Below are 18573 nucleotides of genomic sequence, written 5' to 3'. Positions count from 1 at the left end.
AGTTGGACCCCAAAGTCCAAAAAGTTGCTACAGTACTATCACATCGAATGTTTACGGCCCGTGCATGGAACATTAAATGTAGACGAAAAGAAAAACTAATTGCATAGTTTGGTGGAAAATTGCGAGACGAACGTTTTAAGTCTAATTAGTCAATGTTTGGACACTATTTATCAAATAAAAACGAAGGTGCTACCGTAGCCCCAAATTCCAAATTTCGTGAACTAAACAAGGGCTGAAATTCTAAAGACAGTTTGCAATCCGTTCGCAGGTTGTCGGACAATTTCATTACAGCCAAAGGGGGACCTTGAAACAAACTTTCCATAACACAGCAGTGCTAAACCAACTATTCACATTGTCGCTGGAAACATAAACATTCACTGTCATTTACAGCTAACCACAACAGATGTTATGTCATGGTATTAAGGCCTGCTGGGCAGTTACAAGAAACCGTGGATCATCAGAAGGCGATAGATATACCTCCATACTTTTCACATTGGACGGCTACATGATGAAACCACAAAACTCATCGTGCTTCCAGAATTTGAAGGAATGGACGAACTAGCACCTCGGACAAACTCACAGTGGCATGCTTCTTCATGGTCTCCTGCCAGACTCCATTGACTCCAAGATAGGGCTGGTGTCCCTCAGGGCAATGCCACCATGGTCTTCTTGTTCATCTTCAGACTCTGTACGTCTTATGTTGATTGAGTTTGCATTACCATTGCTGTGCGTCTCAGCTAGCTGTTGGAAGTATGCGTGTGGCCATAGAGCTGCAAATGAATAGGAACGGGAACATGTAGTAAAATGTATGAGTTCAATATCTCACAGCATATATTATAGAGAAGGGCGAAAAAGGTACCATCATTGTCAAAGGGAAACGGGAAGAACTGCAGGTAACAGAATGAAGCAACTGTAAGACCTGAAAAGAAATAAGAGAATGGCACTCCACATATGACTTCTGATTGTAAAGCGTGTTCTAAATGTTAAATTCAAAAGGGCATCAAATAGTAGCAAACCTAAGATGCCGCCTGCAAAGACATCTTGCCAGTGATGCCAGTAATCATCAACTCGAGAAACTGCCACAAGTGACGCGACAAGTAGAGGCAGAAAAACTAAGCACAGTTTTGCAATGTGACCTTTGTGATCAAAAGCTTTAAGTTTTCCAGCCAAGTACCACGCAAGAAAACCTAGACCGGCAAAAGACCCTGCAGTAGGTGACAAAGAACAGAAACAGATTCATCAATTCACCTTCTGAAAAGGGGAAAATTTAGCATATTATGGCAAACACCCAGCAGGAAACCCCCTCAACTGAGAAAGCGTAAACAACCTGCTTGCAAAGGTGATGCATGCCTCAAAATGATATGCTGAAACCAAATGCTGCTAACAAGTAACCAATGCCAAGAGAATCCATTAATATCATGGAAACTGTGTACTGTGTGACAAGAATTATCAAAAGGCTATATAGCTCAAGAATATACAACAAGTAACCAATGCCGAGAGAATTCATCAATATCATGGGAACTATGTACTGCGTGACAAGAATTATAAGAAGGATAATCTCTGATTGTCAAACATAGCTATTTATTAAGATTTTGGAGAACTGTATTAGGAAGAAAAAACAGCAATTCCAAGAGGGCACAGGGCAGTAGCTAAAGTAATTCTGAATACATAAATAACATGAAAGGAAAGAAAATGCAGGATATCCTCAAACGAAAGGAGAGTTACATTCATAGTCCAACAGTGTTTTCAGGTAAAGGTATTCATGTGGAGAAACAATTGCATCAGCACTGCAACCAAATCATTGATCTTTGTTTATTCATTGTTTAGTTGTTTACCTATGTTCTCTCTTTTCTTATTAGTGAAGTTGCAATATTATAATGTATTACCTTTCAATAAAAAAAAAGTTGAACCAATGACAAAGTAATTAACAAGTACATGACACAAACGAAATAACTAATGTACTAGTTTGATTAAAGATTTGAGATTGCGTCACAAATTTCCTAAGTTTTTCCTCTTAGCAGGAACTCACTCTGCAAAGTTCTTATATAGGAGAGTGCTCGAACAAAACCATTAACAAGCAACAGAATATAAAAGATAAACAGTGACTGAACTCAGCTGAAGGATTAGTACATCATAAAGGATTCAAAATAACAAGTGTTTCATGTACAGAAGCAAGTATTGTCAAACCTCATAAAGTTCTCACAACTACATCCCAAGACAGTGGATCAATCAATCACTACAACATGAGTTCTCACAACTAGATCTCAAGATAGTGGATCAATCAACCACTACAACATATCAAAATAACCACAAAGCATAATGGACATAATATACCAAGTAATTTCATTTCTTACATGAAGAATGCCCACTTGGGAAGCTCTTATGACCTTCCTTGATGACACTCTTTTCTCCATGGCAAATCACATCGGTGGTGATATTATCATAATTCTGGATAACAAATATCAGATTTAGTGACTACGGGTTTAAACTTTGACCTTAGAGCATGTCAGCAGTATGAACTTGCATAAGAAAAAATGGCACTGATGGAAGGATTTACAGGTTTGCCATCAGGAAAACAACGCCAAAAGAAATCTGGCCGAGGGCGGCCAACACCATCCTTAATTGCATCAGTGATCACAGCAGTTATAAGCACTGAATATAAGATCCCTGCATAATTTTTTTTTAAGTTCAGCAAAAACTAAAACTGTCCATTGACAAATAACATCTTTAGAATGTCAGGTACCTAGTATGCCATGGTGTAAATCATAGACATTTTTCTTTTTGAAGTAAATGACGCCAAAGATGACCCAGGGTAGCACGATGGCAATCAGCTGTAATCAAGAAAAAAATAACATGCCTAAGGACATATTGTGCATAGCACAGCTAAATCAATATTTGAAATCAAAATATGAAGTACCAGAGCAAGAACATACTGGAACAGCCCAAAATGGGATTGTGTTGCCCTTGAGGGGATAACTCAAGTCAGTCATCATCTCGCGTCCAACAAAGCGGTGAAAGGGTTCGATTATGTTTAACAGTCCATCAAGTACAGCAAGACATAAAAGTATAATCCAGTCATACATGTGTACTCTTGCCACTTTAGTGCCATGGGACTGTATAGTGTGGCATCCTAGCTGGATATCAGGCATTCTCCCCTAGAATTGAAAAGCAAAAGAAAGAACTTCGTAGTTAGCAAATAAAAGATAGTCATGCATGGACTGAAGATGACATGTGAGGAAATTATAAGAAAAAAAAAGACGGGGGTCGTGAAACATTTCAAGCAGAATGTATTCTCATGTGGTCCAAAATTTGTTACTTAAGTGTTAAGAAAGAAAAAACATTATCCCATAAAGCTTGTATTGTGCAGAAAACAGAAACTCTTTAAACATTTACAATGAATTGAAAAGACCCAGAGTGTAAATAACCACAATTAGATTTTAAAAAAATCATGTAAGCAGTCAAATCAATATGGAGTCCAAAACAGTCCTAAAGAGGGCAAGGTCAAAACAGACCAAGCTATTCAAAAGAAAAAAGAATCAAGTGGTAAAGGACTGTCTAGCTCCAGGTAGTGGCAGTGGGACAGCAACATTTCCATGGCTCAAACATTGATAACATCCCCCTTCAACAGAATATGCAGCATAGTACGCAGTGGATGAAACTTAAATGGGATATTGGTGTATACGATATAAGTGCTTTTTCTTGCTATTCAAAACAAAGTAACCCTAGCTGTTTAACCAAACAACAAAATGATGATGGCTTCAGCCAAATGTAAAGGTGTTTCAAATATAAAGTGATCCGAAATAATATAATCCACATAGGACTACATATAACTGCAGCTCAACTGAAGCATTGCAGGAGTAACTCTCTCGTGTTGCTTTAAAGAACAAAAAAAAACCCCAAAAAAAACTGAATGAACAAAAAGAGGTTTGAGTTGGAAAATGCACAGGTCCCATTATGCAGAAGCTGAGCACTGCTAATTCTACCACTGTAACCATAAAAAAATTGATACTGGCGACTAATGACTCCACAAAAGATGGGAGTAATTTTCATACAAATTGCAGACAAGTTCAGCAACAAAAACATCAAGACTAGCTGGAAAACACTAGTTGACACAAGGTGCCGATTCCCATTAAACTATACAAAGATTTGTTACTGATTTCCCAGTTAGTAACATTTCAGCCTACACTCCTGAATAAATACAAAGAAAAATAGAAAAAGGTAGGGTTTATCTGAGCCGAGAGAACTTACCAACTCACTCACTCCCTGATAAACTGTGCTGGTTCAGATCGATTCTCGAACGCCACAACCGCTCTACAAGAACCACTCGGAACGAAGACATTTAATCAGCGAAAGGAACGGAACCTCGACGAATTTCGCCGCAACGAAAGTGGAGGAACGCTCGGAGCCCTCTCACTTACCTCCCAAATCAGGGTATCAGACTATCAGCCGCCGTCGCGAGGTGGTCCGCAACGGATTCCGCCGGAAGAGAAGGGACCAAGAACGAAGTTGGCCACTGGCCGCCGATATAAGGGAACCTGTACTTCGTTTCAAAAAAACAAAATACAAAGAACCCGATCGGGCTATCGGCACAAGAATCTTGTAAAGAGGAAACCTTTTTCTTATGAAAAAAGTAAAAGAATAAAAGAAAAGAAGAAGGAATTAGGGGGTGGACCTGCGGCGGAACGGAACGGGGCCCTGAAACATCTGCCAGTCCGCCGGAGCTGGGTTCGGCTGGCTTGGCTCACACTAGGCCACTAGGGATGGAGAGTTCTTTTTCTTTTCTGAAACAGGTAGGGTTAGAGATTGGAGAGGAAGAAACGAGTGGAGACAGCAGCAGCAAGTAGTAGGGAGTAGGGACGGGAACTCGGGAGGAGATGGATATGGGGTTCGGCTCTGATTTGCGTTGGTTCCACTTGGAACCGGCAGGATGGATTGGGCGGTGGGCCTGTGTTTGTGAATGTGAAGAGATAAGCACAACGATAGCCGGAAAAACTCTTCCGCGTTCATCGCCAGACTTTTGTCACCGACATTTTGGGTTGATTAGGTTTTAGACTGCACCGCTGGCTGTGTTGACGCTGGAAAGATTGATGGCATAGGCCCAAAGGTGCAGCGTGCCACAGGTCCTTTTGCTCGCCATTTACACTACAACGACCCGCTCCAGGGCAAGTACATTATTATTATATATGTGTGGTCTCATACTGTCTCACAGAGATTTTTGATGATACGAAGAAACAACAGAACCGAAAGAGAGGAAGATCGAACAACCAGGTCATGAACTAAAAGTTTTTTTTTCTCGGATGTGAAGGAGAGCTTATTATCTTTGTATTATAGAGAAAAAGAACCGGCCCCTTACGATCACCATCACCTCACTCCGAGCCGAGCAATGAGAACTATGAGACAACGATTATACTAATGTATGAGTTATTATTATCATGAAACTCATAACTTTACTTTTATTTTACGCGTCAATTAAGAAATTCTAAGTTACTATAAGACAACTTAAAAGACAAGCACTATACATATTATCAATTAAGTCGTCTTAAAATTACTGGCACTATTTGAGAGTAGACAGCACCAATATGCATATATTTTACCCTTAAAGTTGAGTACACATGATCGAGAAATGTGACAGTTACTCCCACCGTCGAGAAAAAAGGTATTTTTTCTCTTATTAGTCAAGTGATAGAATTTTAAATTAAATTAAGTATAAACAAAAATACTAACATTTATAATATCAATTAATTATCATTAGATTAATCATGGACTATATTTTTATAGTAAAATATTAAGAGATATAAATGTTGAAATTATTTCCTATAGATTTAGTCAAGTTTAAGAAAGTTTAGCTTGGTTCAAATCTAGAATTGTATTTATTTTTTGGGACATGCGAATTCCTCAGTTCAGCTGACAAATCAATTCGGCTGTCCTTTTGCCTGCCAATGGATTATCTGGTGTTTGCAAATTCTACAATAAGAGACATTCCCCACCCATATAATTAGCAGTAACCTCAACCATTCCAGCCATGTTGAAAAACAAAAGAGCCGAATGTGACCAGAGTTTATGGCTCAAGAAAAAGCTAAAGTGCAGATACATTAGGTTATGAGCTTTGATTCAGAGTCAACATGTTCCCTTGGAAATTACGACGATATCTGGATGAGATCATCTTTAGGCATGCTTGGTTATGGGCAAGCTTGGCCCTGCCCTTGCCTCACCTAGCACAATGTTTCGGCTGGGATTATACCATCATAAACGGTCGTAAATTTCCAGCCGAAACAGTATTTTTCTCTCACACCAAACCAGTCAGCAATATTTCTTCACGATCCAGCAATGAACAAGCCCAGCCAAACGAACAGGCTGAGGATACTTGCCAGGCTAGGAGAGTCAATTTGACTCACCTATGCAAAGCAAGCAAGGAAAATCTTGCCTGTACGGACATCAAAGATAATTAGCTACTCATCCGAACACTTTGCTCACTTCAATTTCTAGCACAGCTAGGTAACACAGTGGTGGACAAATAATCAAGCATACCATTAATTCCCAAGTAGTACAGGCGTAAGCACCAACCATAATACCATCTTAGCTGACTAGATTGCCTAGATGTGCATGATTTCGGAGCACCGTCGGCAATGGTCATGGCAACAGCGCACATGGACAAGACACCATCACGTTTCCTGTTGCCACCTTTCTTTTTGTCTACTATATAGGCCAACTGGCAAATAATGTGGATCTCAGCTCACAACGGAATATCAAAGCGAAAAAACAAGGATCAAATACATCATGTCCCGACTTTCCAAACCTCTTGCCGTCTTGTTGCCTTGCTGGTCATCATCATTCATTCTTCAGAAAAAGGATACTGCTAGAAACAAAGCCTACGCGGAGTTAGTCACCATGTGCACAGACACTAAGCACAATGCTTTGTTGAACATCCATAAAGTCTATTGAGCCTCTGACAGACTGCTGTAATCAAAGGCACATGTAATGTTGGGATGTTCCTCTCTTTACTTATATATTTACTTCCAGAATGATGCCACAAAAATCAACAGTTTTACACAAACTTGCATGTCAACAAAGTATCCACCTGAGTTTAAAAAACAACAAACAAAAAGTTACATCGTAGTAAGAGATCCATGGTACAACTTCTTTGACCTCGGCTTCCTGTTCCTGGGAGTACATGTAAACCTACTGTAATTTTTTCAACCTTTTTTCCACAACAAGATTAGCACTAACGTTTCCTAAAAAAGTTAAAGGGAGAAGCACTGAGTTCGTGTATTTGTTTTCTCCAACACGCACGAGAGCTCGTGCATTCACCTATTTTCTGGCCATTGATTGAGGAGACCATGGAAAAGATTGTTCAGCTCAACTTAAAAACCTTTGAGATGAACATGTTGTTAAGTTACTCGGTGTTAGCATCATCATATAATCAATCAATAAGCATCATGGCGAGAGAGGAACTCTATGATACATGGATACACATCATCGATCGCCTGCGCAAAACAGAAATCATATCAGTGCTGTGCAAAACAGAAATCGTAACAGTGATGTGCAAAGATAGGTTGTCATGTACGGGCGCACGTACACCAGACGTCGCAGGGCCCGCGATGTGCGCCGGGCAACAGAACGCGCCGCGCGCACGGAGGACGCGCTGGGCGACGCGCGCGATCAGGCCACGCTCGGTGGCTGAGTTTGGAAGTCTTAGATAGTTCTGTTTTTGTCAGATCCTTAATTCAAGGAGTGTTAGGCTCCGGTTGGTTCAGGCCTTTGGCCATATACTTGTAACCGCACGTTGGTTTGGAAGAAAGTAAGACATTACAATCTAATCTCCTTCCTCTTCTCCAAAACCAAGCCGACAGCTGAGGGGTAAAACCTCGCCAGCGACGACGGACCAAGGCTACGAACTTTGTAGCCGAGGGCCAGCTACCCTAGGTCTCGACGCCCTTGACAACCTGGTATCACGTTCCAGGCGATCCTCGCCATCCCGATCCACCTCACCACCAGCCGCCGCCACCCCACCACCACCTCCAGCCGCCGCACCACCATCATCAGCATCGTCGTCCATCGCGTCGTGTGCCGCTGACATGGGTGACGCCGCCGACCTCAAGGACACCGTCACGTCCCTCACCAACACCCTCAAGACGCTGCAGACCACGGTCGAGGCCAACGCCAAGGCCATCGCCTCCCTCACCTCCGACCGCATCTCGTCCTCGGGCACCAAGCCGGGCTCCGGTGAGCACCACAATGACCGACCGCCGAAGTTCCAGAAGATGGACTTTCCGCGGTACGATGGCAAGACCGACCTGCTGATCTTCATCAACCGCTGCGAATCCTACTTCCACCAGCAGAGGATCATGGAGGAGGAGAAGGTGTGGATGGCATCCTACAACCTCGAGGACGGGGCGCAGATGTGGTACATCCAAGTCCAAACGGACGAGGGTACCCCGTCGTGGCGTCGCTTCAAGGAGCTCCTCAACCTTCGGTACGGGCCGCCCCTCCGCGCTGCCCCCCTCTTCGAGCTCGCCGATTGTCGCCGCACGGGAACGGTTGCGGAGTACCAGGACCGTTTTCAGGCGCTCCTTCCTTGCGCGGGTCCCCTCGACGAGGCGCAGTGGGTGCAGTTGTTCACGGGCGGTCTCCTGCCCCCGCTCAGCCTCGCCGTGCAAATCCAAAACCCGCAATCTCTTGCGGCCGCTATGAGCTTGGCCCGGCAGATGGAGTTGATGGAGCAGTACAACGTCGCTCAGCCCAAGGCCGCCCCCCGCGGCATCCTACCGACTCTTCCCCCGCGCCAAGTCCAGCAGCTCCCGGCGGTGCCCAAGGCTGTCACACCCATGGTCACCATCGAAGGTCGTACGGTCAAGCGCCTCACACAGGCGGAACAGGAGGAGCGACGCCGCCTCGGCTTGTGCTATAATTGCGATGAGAAATATGGCCGCGGGCACAACCGGGTTTGCAAGCGGCTGTTCCTCCTTGACAGCGTGGAGGAAGACGACGTCGGCGATGCCGAAGGTGGGGACGACGCGCAGATCACGGGGGATGCCCCGGTCTTCTCCCTGCATGCGGTGGCTAGCGTCCGCGTCGGCAACACGATCCAAGTCCGTGTCCAGTTGGGCACCGAATCCTGCACTGCCCTCCTCGACACCGGTTCCACGCATAACTTCATCGCCGAGGCGGCTGCGCTTCGTCCGGTCTGCCTCTACAGCGTCGCCCCCGGCTCACGGCCACCGTGGCAAATGGCGAGCGGATCTCTTGCCCCGGGGTGCTGCGTCAGGCGCCGATCACCATCCACGGCGACTCTTTTCGCGTCGATCTCTTCATGATGCCGCTGGCGGGCTACGACATGGTCCTGGGGACGCACTGGATGGAGACCCTGGGACCGCTTGTGTGGGACTTCACCGCCCGCACGCTGTCTTTCCAGCGCCACGGCCGCACAGTCCGCTGGTCGGGCATGCCCACGGCCGACGTACCCAGACTTCACTCCGCCACGGCCAGCCCCTCCCTCCTGGACGAGCTGCTGTCTTCATTCGAGGACGTCTTCGCCGACCCTGTGGGACTGCCACCGCCACGGGGCCGCGAGCATGCCATCATCCTCAAGCCGGACGCGCAGCCAGTTGCGGTTCGACCCTATCGCTACCCTGCGTCCCACAAGGACGAGCTGGAGCGGCAGTGTGCCGCTATGATGGAGCAAGGCATCGTCCGCCGCAGCACGTCGGCGTTCTCGTCGCCGATCCTCCTTGTCAAGAAGGCGGACGGGACGTGGCGCTTCTGCGTCGATTACCGCGCCCTCAACGCCCTCACAGTCAAGGACGCGTTCCCCATTCCCGTGGTGGACGAACTGCTCGACGAACTTCACGGCGCAAGGTTCTTCAGCAAGCTGGACTTGCGCTCGGGCTACCACCAAGTCCGGATGCGTCCAGAGGACATCCACAAGATGGCGTTCCGCACCCACGACGGACTCTACGAGTTCTTGGTGATGCCGTTTGGGTTGTGCAATGCCCCAGCGACATTCCAGGCGCTCATGAACGACGTGCTCCGCCCCTTCCTACGCCGGTTTGTCCTGGTTTTCTTTGACGACATTCTCATATACAGCAGGACCTGGGCCGATCACCTACGCCACCTCCGCACCGTACTTGCCCTTCTTCGCCTCCACCGACTCTTCGTCAAGCGGGCAAAGTGCGAGTTCGGAGTCACCGCCGTGGCTTACCTTGGCCACATCATCTCCAGGGCCAGCGTGGCCATGGACCCGGCCAAGGTGCAGGCCATCCACGACTGGCCGGTGCCCCGGTCCGCACGGGCGGTGCGTGGTTTCCTCGGACTGGCGGGTTACTACCGCAAGTTCGTCGCCAACTACGGCGCCGTCGCTGCGCCCCTGACGGCCCTCCTCAAGAAGGAAGGGTTCTCGTGGACCGACGCCGCGGCCTCCGCCTTCACCGACCTCAAGGCCGCGGTCACCTCCGCCCCCGTGCTGGCGATGCCCGACTTCGACAAGGTGTTCGTCGTGGAGTGCGACGCCTCGACGCATGGCTTCGGTGCGGTGCTGACCCAGGACGGCTACCCGATCGCCTACTTCAGCCGCCCCGTCGCGCCTCGCCACCGCTCCCTCGCCGCTTATGAGCGCGAGTTGATCGGGCTCGTCCACGCCGTCCGTCACTGGAGGCCCTATTTGTGGGGGCGCCGCTTCATCGTCAAGACCGATCACTACAGCCTCAAGTATTTGCTCAACCAGAGGCTCTCGACGATCCCCCAACATCACTGGGTGGAGAAACTTTTGGGCTTCGACTTCACCGTCGAATACAAGCCCGGCTCGGCAAACACGGTGGCGGACGCCTTGTCCCACCGCGATACGGACGTGGGGGCCGTCCTCGCCATCTCGGCGCCTCGCTTCGACTTCGTCGACCGCCTTCGTCAAGCTCAAGCCACTGACCCTGCCCTTGTGGCAATTCGTGATGAAATACGCGCAGGTACACATGGTGCTCCATGGACGGTCGTGGACGGCTTGGTCCACTTCGGGGGCCGTCTCTACCTTCCCCCGGCGTCCCCGCTTATCCCGAAGCTGGTGGCGGCTGTCCATGATGATGGACATGAGGGGGTGCAGCGCACTCTCCATCGACTCCGCCGAGACGTCCACTTCCCCGACATGCGCCGCCTCGTGCAAGACTTTGTGCGCGCGTGTGACAAGTGCCAGCGCTACAAGTCCGAGCACTTGCACCCGGCGGGACTGCTGCTGCCCCTGCCTGTACCGCAGGGTGTCTGGACCGATATCGGTCTCGACTTCATGGAGGCCTTACCGCGCGCCCGAGGTAAGTCAGTTATTCTGACAGTGGTGGACAGGTTCAGCAAATATTGCCACTTCATCCCCCTCGTGCACCCCTATACCGCCGAGTCCGTAGCACAAGCATTCTTCACCGACATCGTCAGGCTGCACGGCTGAAAGCTCTAGTTTGGTTTTGATTAATTGATGAAACCCTAAGTGCTAACCTAGTTTATCAAAGTGATTATGAGATAGGTAGCACTACTCCAAGTGATGAAGCAATGACGAAGATCATGACAATGGTGATAGCATGGTGATGATCAAATGCTTGAACTTGGAAAAGAAGAAAGAGAAAAACAAAAGGCTCAAGGCAAAGGTATAAAATGTAGGAGCCATTTTGTTTTAGTGATCAAGACACTTAGTGAGTGTGATCACATTTAGGATAGATAGTCGTACTATTAAGAGGAGTGAAACTCGTATCGGAATGCGGTTATCAAAGTGCCACTAGATGCTCTAACTCATTGCATATGCATTTAGGATCTAGTGGAGTGCTAACACCCTTGAAAATATTTGTGAAAATATGCTAACACATGTGCACAAGGTGTTTGCAGGGTTGAGATGGGACGCCAGCATCATTTCGACCAACTCCATTTCAATTCTAACTTCTTCACCCTTGCTCAAGTGTGCCAACCACCAAGAATTTTGCATCCGGCGCAATAGAAAATAGACATTTCATTTTCCCAAAAGCGCCTCAATTCTAACTTCTTCACCCTTGCGAGGCGGGATTCGGCGCTTTTGGGAAAATGAAATGTCTATTTTCTATTGCGCCGGATGCAAAATTCTTGGTGGTTGGCACACTTGAGCAAGGGTGAAGAAGTTAGAATTGAAATGGAGTTGGTCGAAATGATGCTGGCGTCGGTCTACTGACCGGACGCTGGGTCACTCAGCGACCGGACGCTGAAGGGCTGCGTCCGGTCGAGCTGTCAGACGGCACAGTCGCTGGGGTTGAGCACCAGACGCTGGTCTGCATCCGGTCAAGGTGGACCGGACGCGTCCGGTCGGAAAAATATGCCTCGGGGAGCTTACTGGAAACGACCGGACGCTGGGGCTTCAGCGTCCGATCAGTTTTGACCGGAGCGTCCGGTCAGCTTCATAGCCGTTGAAATCTGACGAACAGCGTTTGAAGCCGGTGACGCGTGGCGTCCATCGGGCGACCGGACGCTGAGGGCCAGCGTCCGGTCAGAGCGCGTTTTGCCCAGTGAAGGGGTATAACGGCTCTATTTGATGGGGGCTCTATTTATAGCCCCATGGCTGGCTCAAAGGGCAACTCTTGCACATTTTCATTGACATAGCAACCTTGTGAGCTTAGCCAAAGCCCTCCCACTCATCTCCATCATTGATCCATCATCATTGTGAGATTGGGAGAGAATCCAAGTGCATTGCTTGAGTGATTGCATCTAGAGGCACTTGGTATTCGTGTTGCGCTGCGGATTTCGCTTGTTTCTCTTGGTGGTTGCCACCACCTAGACGGTTGGAGCAGCGGTGAAGGATCGGCACGAGTTGGTGATTGTTCGTGGCCGCCTTCAGTGATTGTGAGGGGAGTTGTACCTTCCCCGGCGGAGTGCCGAAAGGTAACTCTAGTAAATTGCTCGTGTCATTGAGTTACCTCACTTGTGGGTCGGTTCTTGCGGTGTCCTATCGTGTGGACGAGGTTTGTGAAACACCTCTTAGCCGCCGAACCACCAAGTGTTGGTCGACACAACGGGGACGTAGCGTGTTGGCAAGCACGTGAACCTCGGGAGAAAATCGATTGTCTCTTGTCTTTGGCATTCTCCCGGTGATTGGCTATATATTCATCTTGTGATTGGTTCATCCCCTACACGTCGGTATAATCACTCTACTCACTTATTTACATTCTTGCAAACTAGTTGACACAAGCTCTTTAGTGTAATTAGATTTGAGAGCTTGCTTTATTATTTACATTCATCTAGTTGAGCTCTTTAGAGTAGCAAGGTTGAGAGCTCTTAGTGAGTAATTACATAGCTAGTTGGTGTGCCTAAGTATCCATTGCAACTAGAATTGTTGGGTAGGTGGCTTGCAACCCTTGTAGAGCTAGAGCAAGTTTGCATTACGCTATTTGTCATACTAATCAAATTGCTCTAGTTGATTTGTAGAATTTTAAATAGCCTATTCACCCCCCCTCTAGCCATATTAGGACCTTTCAACGGCATACCGCAGTCCATGGTGTCCAACCGCGACCCGGTGTTCACCTCGGCGTTCTGGCGCGAGCTCATGCGGCTCATGGGCGCACGGCTGCACATGACCACGGCGTTCCACCCCCAGTCCGATGGGCAGTCGGAGGCGGCCAACCGCGTCCTCGTCATGTATCTCCGATGCCTCACCGGGGATCGTCCGCGCCAGTGGCTCCCCTGGGCGGAGTACATCTACAACACCGCCTACCAGTCGTCGCTGCGGGACACGCCGTTCCGTGGTCTACGGCCGCGATCCGCCGACCATCCGCTCCTATGAACCAGGCGAGACTCGGGTGGCCGCCGTCGCCAAGACCATGGAGGAGCGCGATGAGTTTCTGGCGGACATTCGCTACCGCCTCGAGCAGGCGCAGGTGGTGCAGAAGCTACACTACGACAAGGTTCACCGTCATGTCATGTACAAGGTGGGCGATTGGGTGCTCCTATGGCTCCGTCAACGCACTGCGTCGTCCCTGCCCCAGACGGTCACAGGGAAGCTCAAGCCCAAGTACTTCGGGCCTTACCGCATCACCGAGATGATCAACGACGTCGCTGCTAGGGTGGCCCTGCCGCCCCACGCTCGCCTTCATGACGTCTTCCACATCGGCTTGCTCAAGTTGTTCACTGGAACTCCGCCAGCAGCGCCGCCACCGCTGCCGCCGACGCGACACGGCGCTATGCTGCCTGAACCAGAGCGCGTGGTCCGTTCTAGGCTGGCACGTGGCGTCCGTCAGCTCCTTGTTCACTGGAAGGGCATGTCCGCGGCATCAGCGACGTGGGAAGACGCCGACGTATTCGCCGCCAAGTTCCCTGCATTCCAGCTCGAGGACGAGCTGGTCCTCAACGGGGGGAGAGATGTCATGTACGGGCGCACGTACACCAGACGTCGCAGGGCCTGCGATGTGCGCCGGGCAACAAAACGTGCCGCGCGCACGGAGGACGCGCTGGGCGACGCGCGCGATCAGGCCACGCTCGGTGGCTGAGTTTGGAAGTCTTAGATAGTTCTGTTTTTGTCAGATCCTTAATTCAAGGAGTGTTAGGCTCCGGTTAGTTCAGGCATTTGGCCATATACTTGTAACCGCACGTTGGTTTGGAAGAAAGTAAGACATTACAATCTAATCTCCTTCCTCTTCTCCAAAACCAAGCCGACAACTGAGGGGTAAAACCTCGCCGGCGACGACGGACCAAGGCTACGAACTCCGTAGCCGAGGGGCCAACTACCCTAGGTCTCGACGCCCTTGACATAGGTCCCATAAAACATGCCAAAATTCAATTTGAACTCCTCATGCTAGGAGTCATCAGATGGAGTACATACCAGTCGACCTCCAACCAAGTCATAATGTGCATAATGTGGGCCTTGTGGCTTTCCAAACACCCTATAGTCCACCTTGTGCTTCGGAATGAGTTTCACAGTTTCTAACAAATGGGAATTCAGACCAAACTGAAATTAGCAATCTGCACAGCGAAGTAATTAAGCTAGCAGAAGACAAAAGCCATGCACTACCTACCATAAACAGCCTTGGGAGGGCAGATTAGGTCTTTATCTCCAGCCAATGCAAGGACAGGAGTCTGACACTCTTGCAAATGATCCTTATACGAGAAGGTTCCATTTCGGTTGCACAGCCCACCTTCCCTGAATGCGGTTGTAAGTTGCAGGACAACCTTTGCAGGCACTGTACCTGCAAACCGTACGATTATATCAGCTTCCATAAACATATATGGATCATAACTATCAGAAGTAGCACATGGCTAATTATATGGATCCGGAGGTTGTAAAATGCACAAATGCAGAAGAGAAATCCTATTACATGAAGACAAGATAGTGTGTTATCAAAGACTACTTACAAAAGTTGTTGGAAACAAGCTTAGACAGCAACTCCGGATGCATCATGTCCTGAGCTGATATTTGAGGATTAAGCCAGGAAAAAAGATATGGTGGACCAGATGCCCACGGATATGCTGCTGCCAACAACATACCCAATGGAACAGCAGGGACATTAAGAGCTTGTGCAGGATGAGCCTGATAACAAACACATTAGCATAGTTTGAATTATGAAAATATTGAATCAATTAAATAGCAATGCTCATAGAAATCATCTCAAGCTGCCAGTTTGTTTACTCACAAGAGGCAGTAACAGCTTCAGTGATGAATTGGATGTTGTGTAGTCAACAGAAGAAGCCAAAGTGACAATGGCCGCTAAAGTTGACGAAACTCCTTCCAAACCTTGAAGATTGGAGAAAAATAAATAAGATATGGTGATACATAGAAAGGCATAAACTCTAAAGAATTATGATATTTCTCAACAAATGGAAAGCTTCATTGATATACACAAAATATGCTTGCTGGCTCAGTTAAAAAGGGGGGCAGACCCAGTGCCGGAGGCTCCCACATGAGTGGGGTCTGGGGAAGAGGAAAACAGAGGCAAGCCTTCCCCCCGCAAAATCTGCGGAAAGGCTGCTTTGAACCCGCGACCTGGTGACTCAGTGAGACAGCTCTCACCACTACACCAGGCCTGCCCTTCTTGCTGGCTCAGTTAATTAAATAAAAATACACATTTGATGTGTGCTTCAGAACAAAAGGGATAAAATGTGAAGGAGACAGGAGGCTGCATGAAAGCTCAGATAAAAAGCAGTATCAGTGCCTCACCAGATCTTGACAGCATTGCATATAACAAAATTCCCCCCATTGAATGTCCAATGGCAAGCAACTTCCCATCTTTTGCTTTACTGTGCTGTCTAATATACTCCACCTGTACAAATAGACGGTAAACTTGACAACATTCCATTAAAAAGAATCGTGATTACACTAATAGCAATGAAATCTTCCTGCAATTTGGCAAGTAACAATTTAGAAAAGAGCACTTCAACTCACCGCAGCAGGTATATCCTCCTCTAGGTAATGGTCGAAGTCCCAATTATATTCAGAAGTCAGATCCATCTGTGTAGCTACAAAACGCTCCCATGAATCCAACTGGTCCTGGAAATTCTTCAGAAGACGTAGACTTTCTTCTCTCACTGGACCAATAATGGTAGAGCTCTCTACCATTTCTGAGAGAACAGAAACTTTTTCTGCGATCTCATGAAAATTTCCATTAACTGCAGCCTCTTCCATGAGCTTTGATATTCGATCAAAAAAATTAGAAAGCTCAGCAAGTAAAGGTGGTTCATCCAAAGCAACTATTCCAAGGTCATCACAATCACTAGCATAGCCACCAGAACTCTGAAGGGATGTAGCCTCGAATGTACTCTGTTTATTAAGAGGCTGAATACCACCAGAGACATCCTCAAAAGTGACTGAACCAGATGCAGCAGAATCGTCATAGTCACGCATGCTAAGACCAGCACCTCTTACTTCAACTATCCACGTATCAAATCCTTGGCTAGACATGTGCCGGGCAAATGAAGCCTGAAGGTAAAATTAAAAAAGCAAGATAAAAGATATGCTAGACAAGACTAGTCTAAATAACTTGTTAGAAGAATACAGTGCCATTGCTGCCTACATATTTCCGCTGTGTGCACACTTGACAAAATTAAACAAGGTACAGAAATAACGGGGAAAAGAACAATTTTTAGCTTCTTTAATCCTATCCCTACATTATTTCCTCAAACTCTTATTTATGAGTATCAATGATAATGACTCAAACCAAAAAAAAGCAGGACACGAGATGGCAACAGTGATGCAAGCAAATAAAAACACAGCATTTCTCTCATGCGTTGAATGCAAAGGGTTCAGTAGTAAGTTTATAATTAATTTGGCAATTGATGGGACAGGTGGAACAAAAGAAGAGTGATGATAGGCCCTGGGGTAATTTTTCCAGTTGCAGCTTGATGGTTTTTATCATGAACTGATGAAAAATTTGAAAACATTACCAGACTCACCAGCCAGTTACAATAATGCATTTACTGACTAAATTTAGGATAAAGACAAACTTAAGCAACCACAAAGAAATGAAATTTCAATCATGGCTTTCTTTGCTCCAGTTGGCAAACAAATAGGTCCTGAAGTCCCTAGCCCCTCAGAACTCCAAACTGAAACTAAATGAACACTTGATTAAACACCAACAAACAAAAGAACCAGTAGCAATCATATTCCAAACATTTATCTAAACAACACATGCAGATCACAGTTCAGGTTCGTAACAACCGTCATCTTTTTTTATTTTTTGATTGACATGTTTAATTCGATTCGAAGCTAATAACAAGAGGAACACCAAGCTCACCCCGGGGGAGAGGTCGAATCCGACGGCGTTCGTCCCGACTCCCGACAGCAGCATCAGCGGGTGATTCCTGACGGGAGCCTGCACGCACGCAACGCCAAATCGAATCAACTCAAATGAAACACCATTTTCGCTGTGACGAAGAAACCAAACCAAACCGAAGCGAAGCGCACATACATTGCGCGGTGGCCTGTACCGCCAGAGCGCGAGTCGCCACCCGGCGCCGTCGACGGGGGCGTAGTGGAGCTCGTCGGCGGTGCAAGCGGCCGGCTTGGCCGGCCGCGAGGGGGCGGAGGCCGAGAGGGGGATCCGGGTCGAGTCCGCGCGGATTGGGAGGAGCACACAGCGGCGGCGGCGGCAGCGAGAGGGGAAGGGAGCCTCGCCGGAGCTCCGTCGAGCGGCGAGGGTGGCGGTGGGGATCGGCTGGAGAAGCATGGCTGCCGTTCCGGGCTTGGGGGGGCCGTCCCGTAGTCCCGTGGGTCAACGTGATTCTGCTTCCCGGTGTCAAGGATATTAGGGCCCGCCTCAACGAAATTGCCTGGGCCAAATCAAATAGTAATAGAAATTCATGTAATTACAAATTTGAGCATTTTTTTGTTTGGCAGGTGACCAAACTGAGACAGAAGAAGTCTTGTAACTCCGTCCTCAAATGTGTTATTGCTGCTGACCAGCTGCCTTTGGTGGCGCTCGTAACAGAAAATGGAGTCACGGTTAGAATGTGATTTTTCTTTGGACATGAATTGGATTTTGAATCTTTATTTGTCCTCCATCTCAAATTATAAGACGTTTGACCTTTTTGACATCAAGTTTCACCACTCGTCTTATTCAAAAATTTAGGAACGGAGGAAGTACTTATCACTGT

General features: G+C 47.7%; 2 protein-coding genes across 2 annotated transcripts; both read right to left on the bottom strand.

The window, feature by feature from the left end:
- Window positions 1-300: 300 nt before the first annotated feature.
- Window positions 301-4982, bottom strand: LOC136477271 (lipid phosphate phosphatase 2-like). Its single transcript, XM_066475391.1, has 10 exons — window positions 4673-4982; window positions 4419-4535; window positions 4249-4311; window positions 2934-3155; window positions 2744-2831; window positions 2558-2667; window positions 2355-2448; window positions 1017-1205; window positions 860-919; window positions 301-770 (listed from the first exon to the last, which is right to left on the bottom strand). The coding sequence occupies exons 4-10, from the start codon at window positions 3147-3149 to the stop codon at window positions 595-597; spliced, it is 933 nt and encodes a 310-aa protein (XP_066331488.1). The 5' UTR covers window positions 3150-3155; window positions 4249-4311; window positions 4419-4535; window positions 4673-4982; the 3' UTR covers window positions 301-594.
- Window positions 4983-6957: 1975 nt separating this feature from the next.
- Window positions 6958-18294, bottom strand: LOC136477270 (uncharacterized). The gene is made up of 9 exons (XM_066475390.1): window positions 17889-18294; window positions 17715-17792; window positions 16367-16900; window positions 16142-16244; window positions 15618-15718; window positions 15340-15514; window positions 15003-15173; window positions 14810-14910; window positions 6958-7484 (listed from the first exon to the last, which is right to left on the bottom strand). Exons 1-9 carry the CDS (start codon window positions 18144-18146, stop codon window positions 7425-7427), a joined length of 1581 nt encoding a protein of 526 aa, XP_066331487.1. The 5' UTR covers window positions 18147-18294; the 3' UTR covers window positions 6958-7424.
- Window positions 18295-18573: the final 279 nt, after the last annotated feature.

The sequence above is a fragment of the Miscanthus floridulus genome, chromosome 8 (genome assembly GCF_019320115.1).
Source record: "Miscanthus floridulus cultivar M001 chromosome 8, ASM1932011v1, whole genome shotgun sequence".
Lineage (NCBI taxonomy): Eukaryota > Viridiplantae > Streptophyta > Magnoliopsida > Poales > Poaceae > Miscanthus > Miscanthus floridulus.
Note: the sequence above shows the minus strand (reverse complement) of the source record. Positions and strands in the feature narration are given on the sequence as shown.

Excerpts from the sequence above, each read along its gene's own strand:
- LOC136477271 (XM_066475391.1), bottom strand. The coding sequence starts at position 3,149 with ATGCCTGATATCCAGCTAGGATGCCACACTATACAGTCCCATGGCACT. Across the intron at positions 2,832-2,933 it reads TCCCATTTTGGGCTGTTCCA|CTGATTGCCATCGTGCTACC; the intron begins GTATGTTCTTGC and ends TCTTGATTACAG. Across the intron at positions 2,668-2,743 it reads TTTACACCATGGCATACTAG|GGATCTTATATTCAGTGCTT; the intron begins GTACCTGACATT and ends AAAATTATGCAG.
- LOC136477270 (XM_066475390.1), bottom strand. The coding sequence starts at position 18,146 with ATGCTTCTCCAGCCGATCCCCACCGCCACCCTCGCCGCTCGACGGAGC. Across the intron at positions 14,911-15,002 it reads CCCTCCCAAGGCTGTTTATG|AAACTGTGAAACTCATTCCG; the intron begins GTAGGTAGTGCA and ends CCCATTTGTTAG. Across the intron at positions 7,485-14,809 it reads ACTTGGTTGGAGGTCGACTG|GCGATCGATGATGTGTATCC; the intron begins GTATGTACTCCA and ends TGTTTTGCGCAG.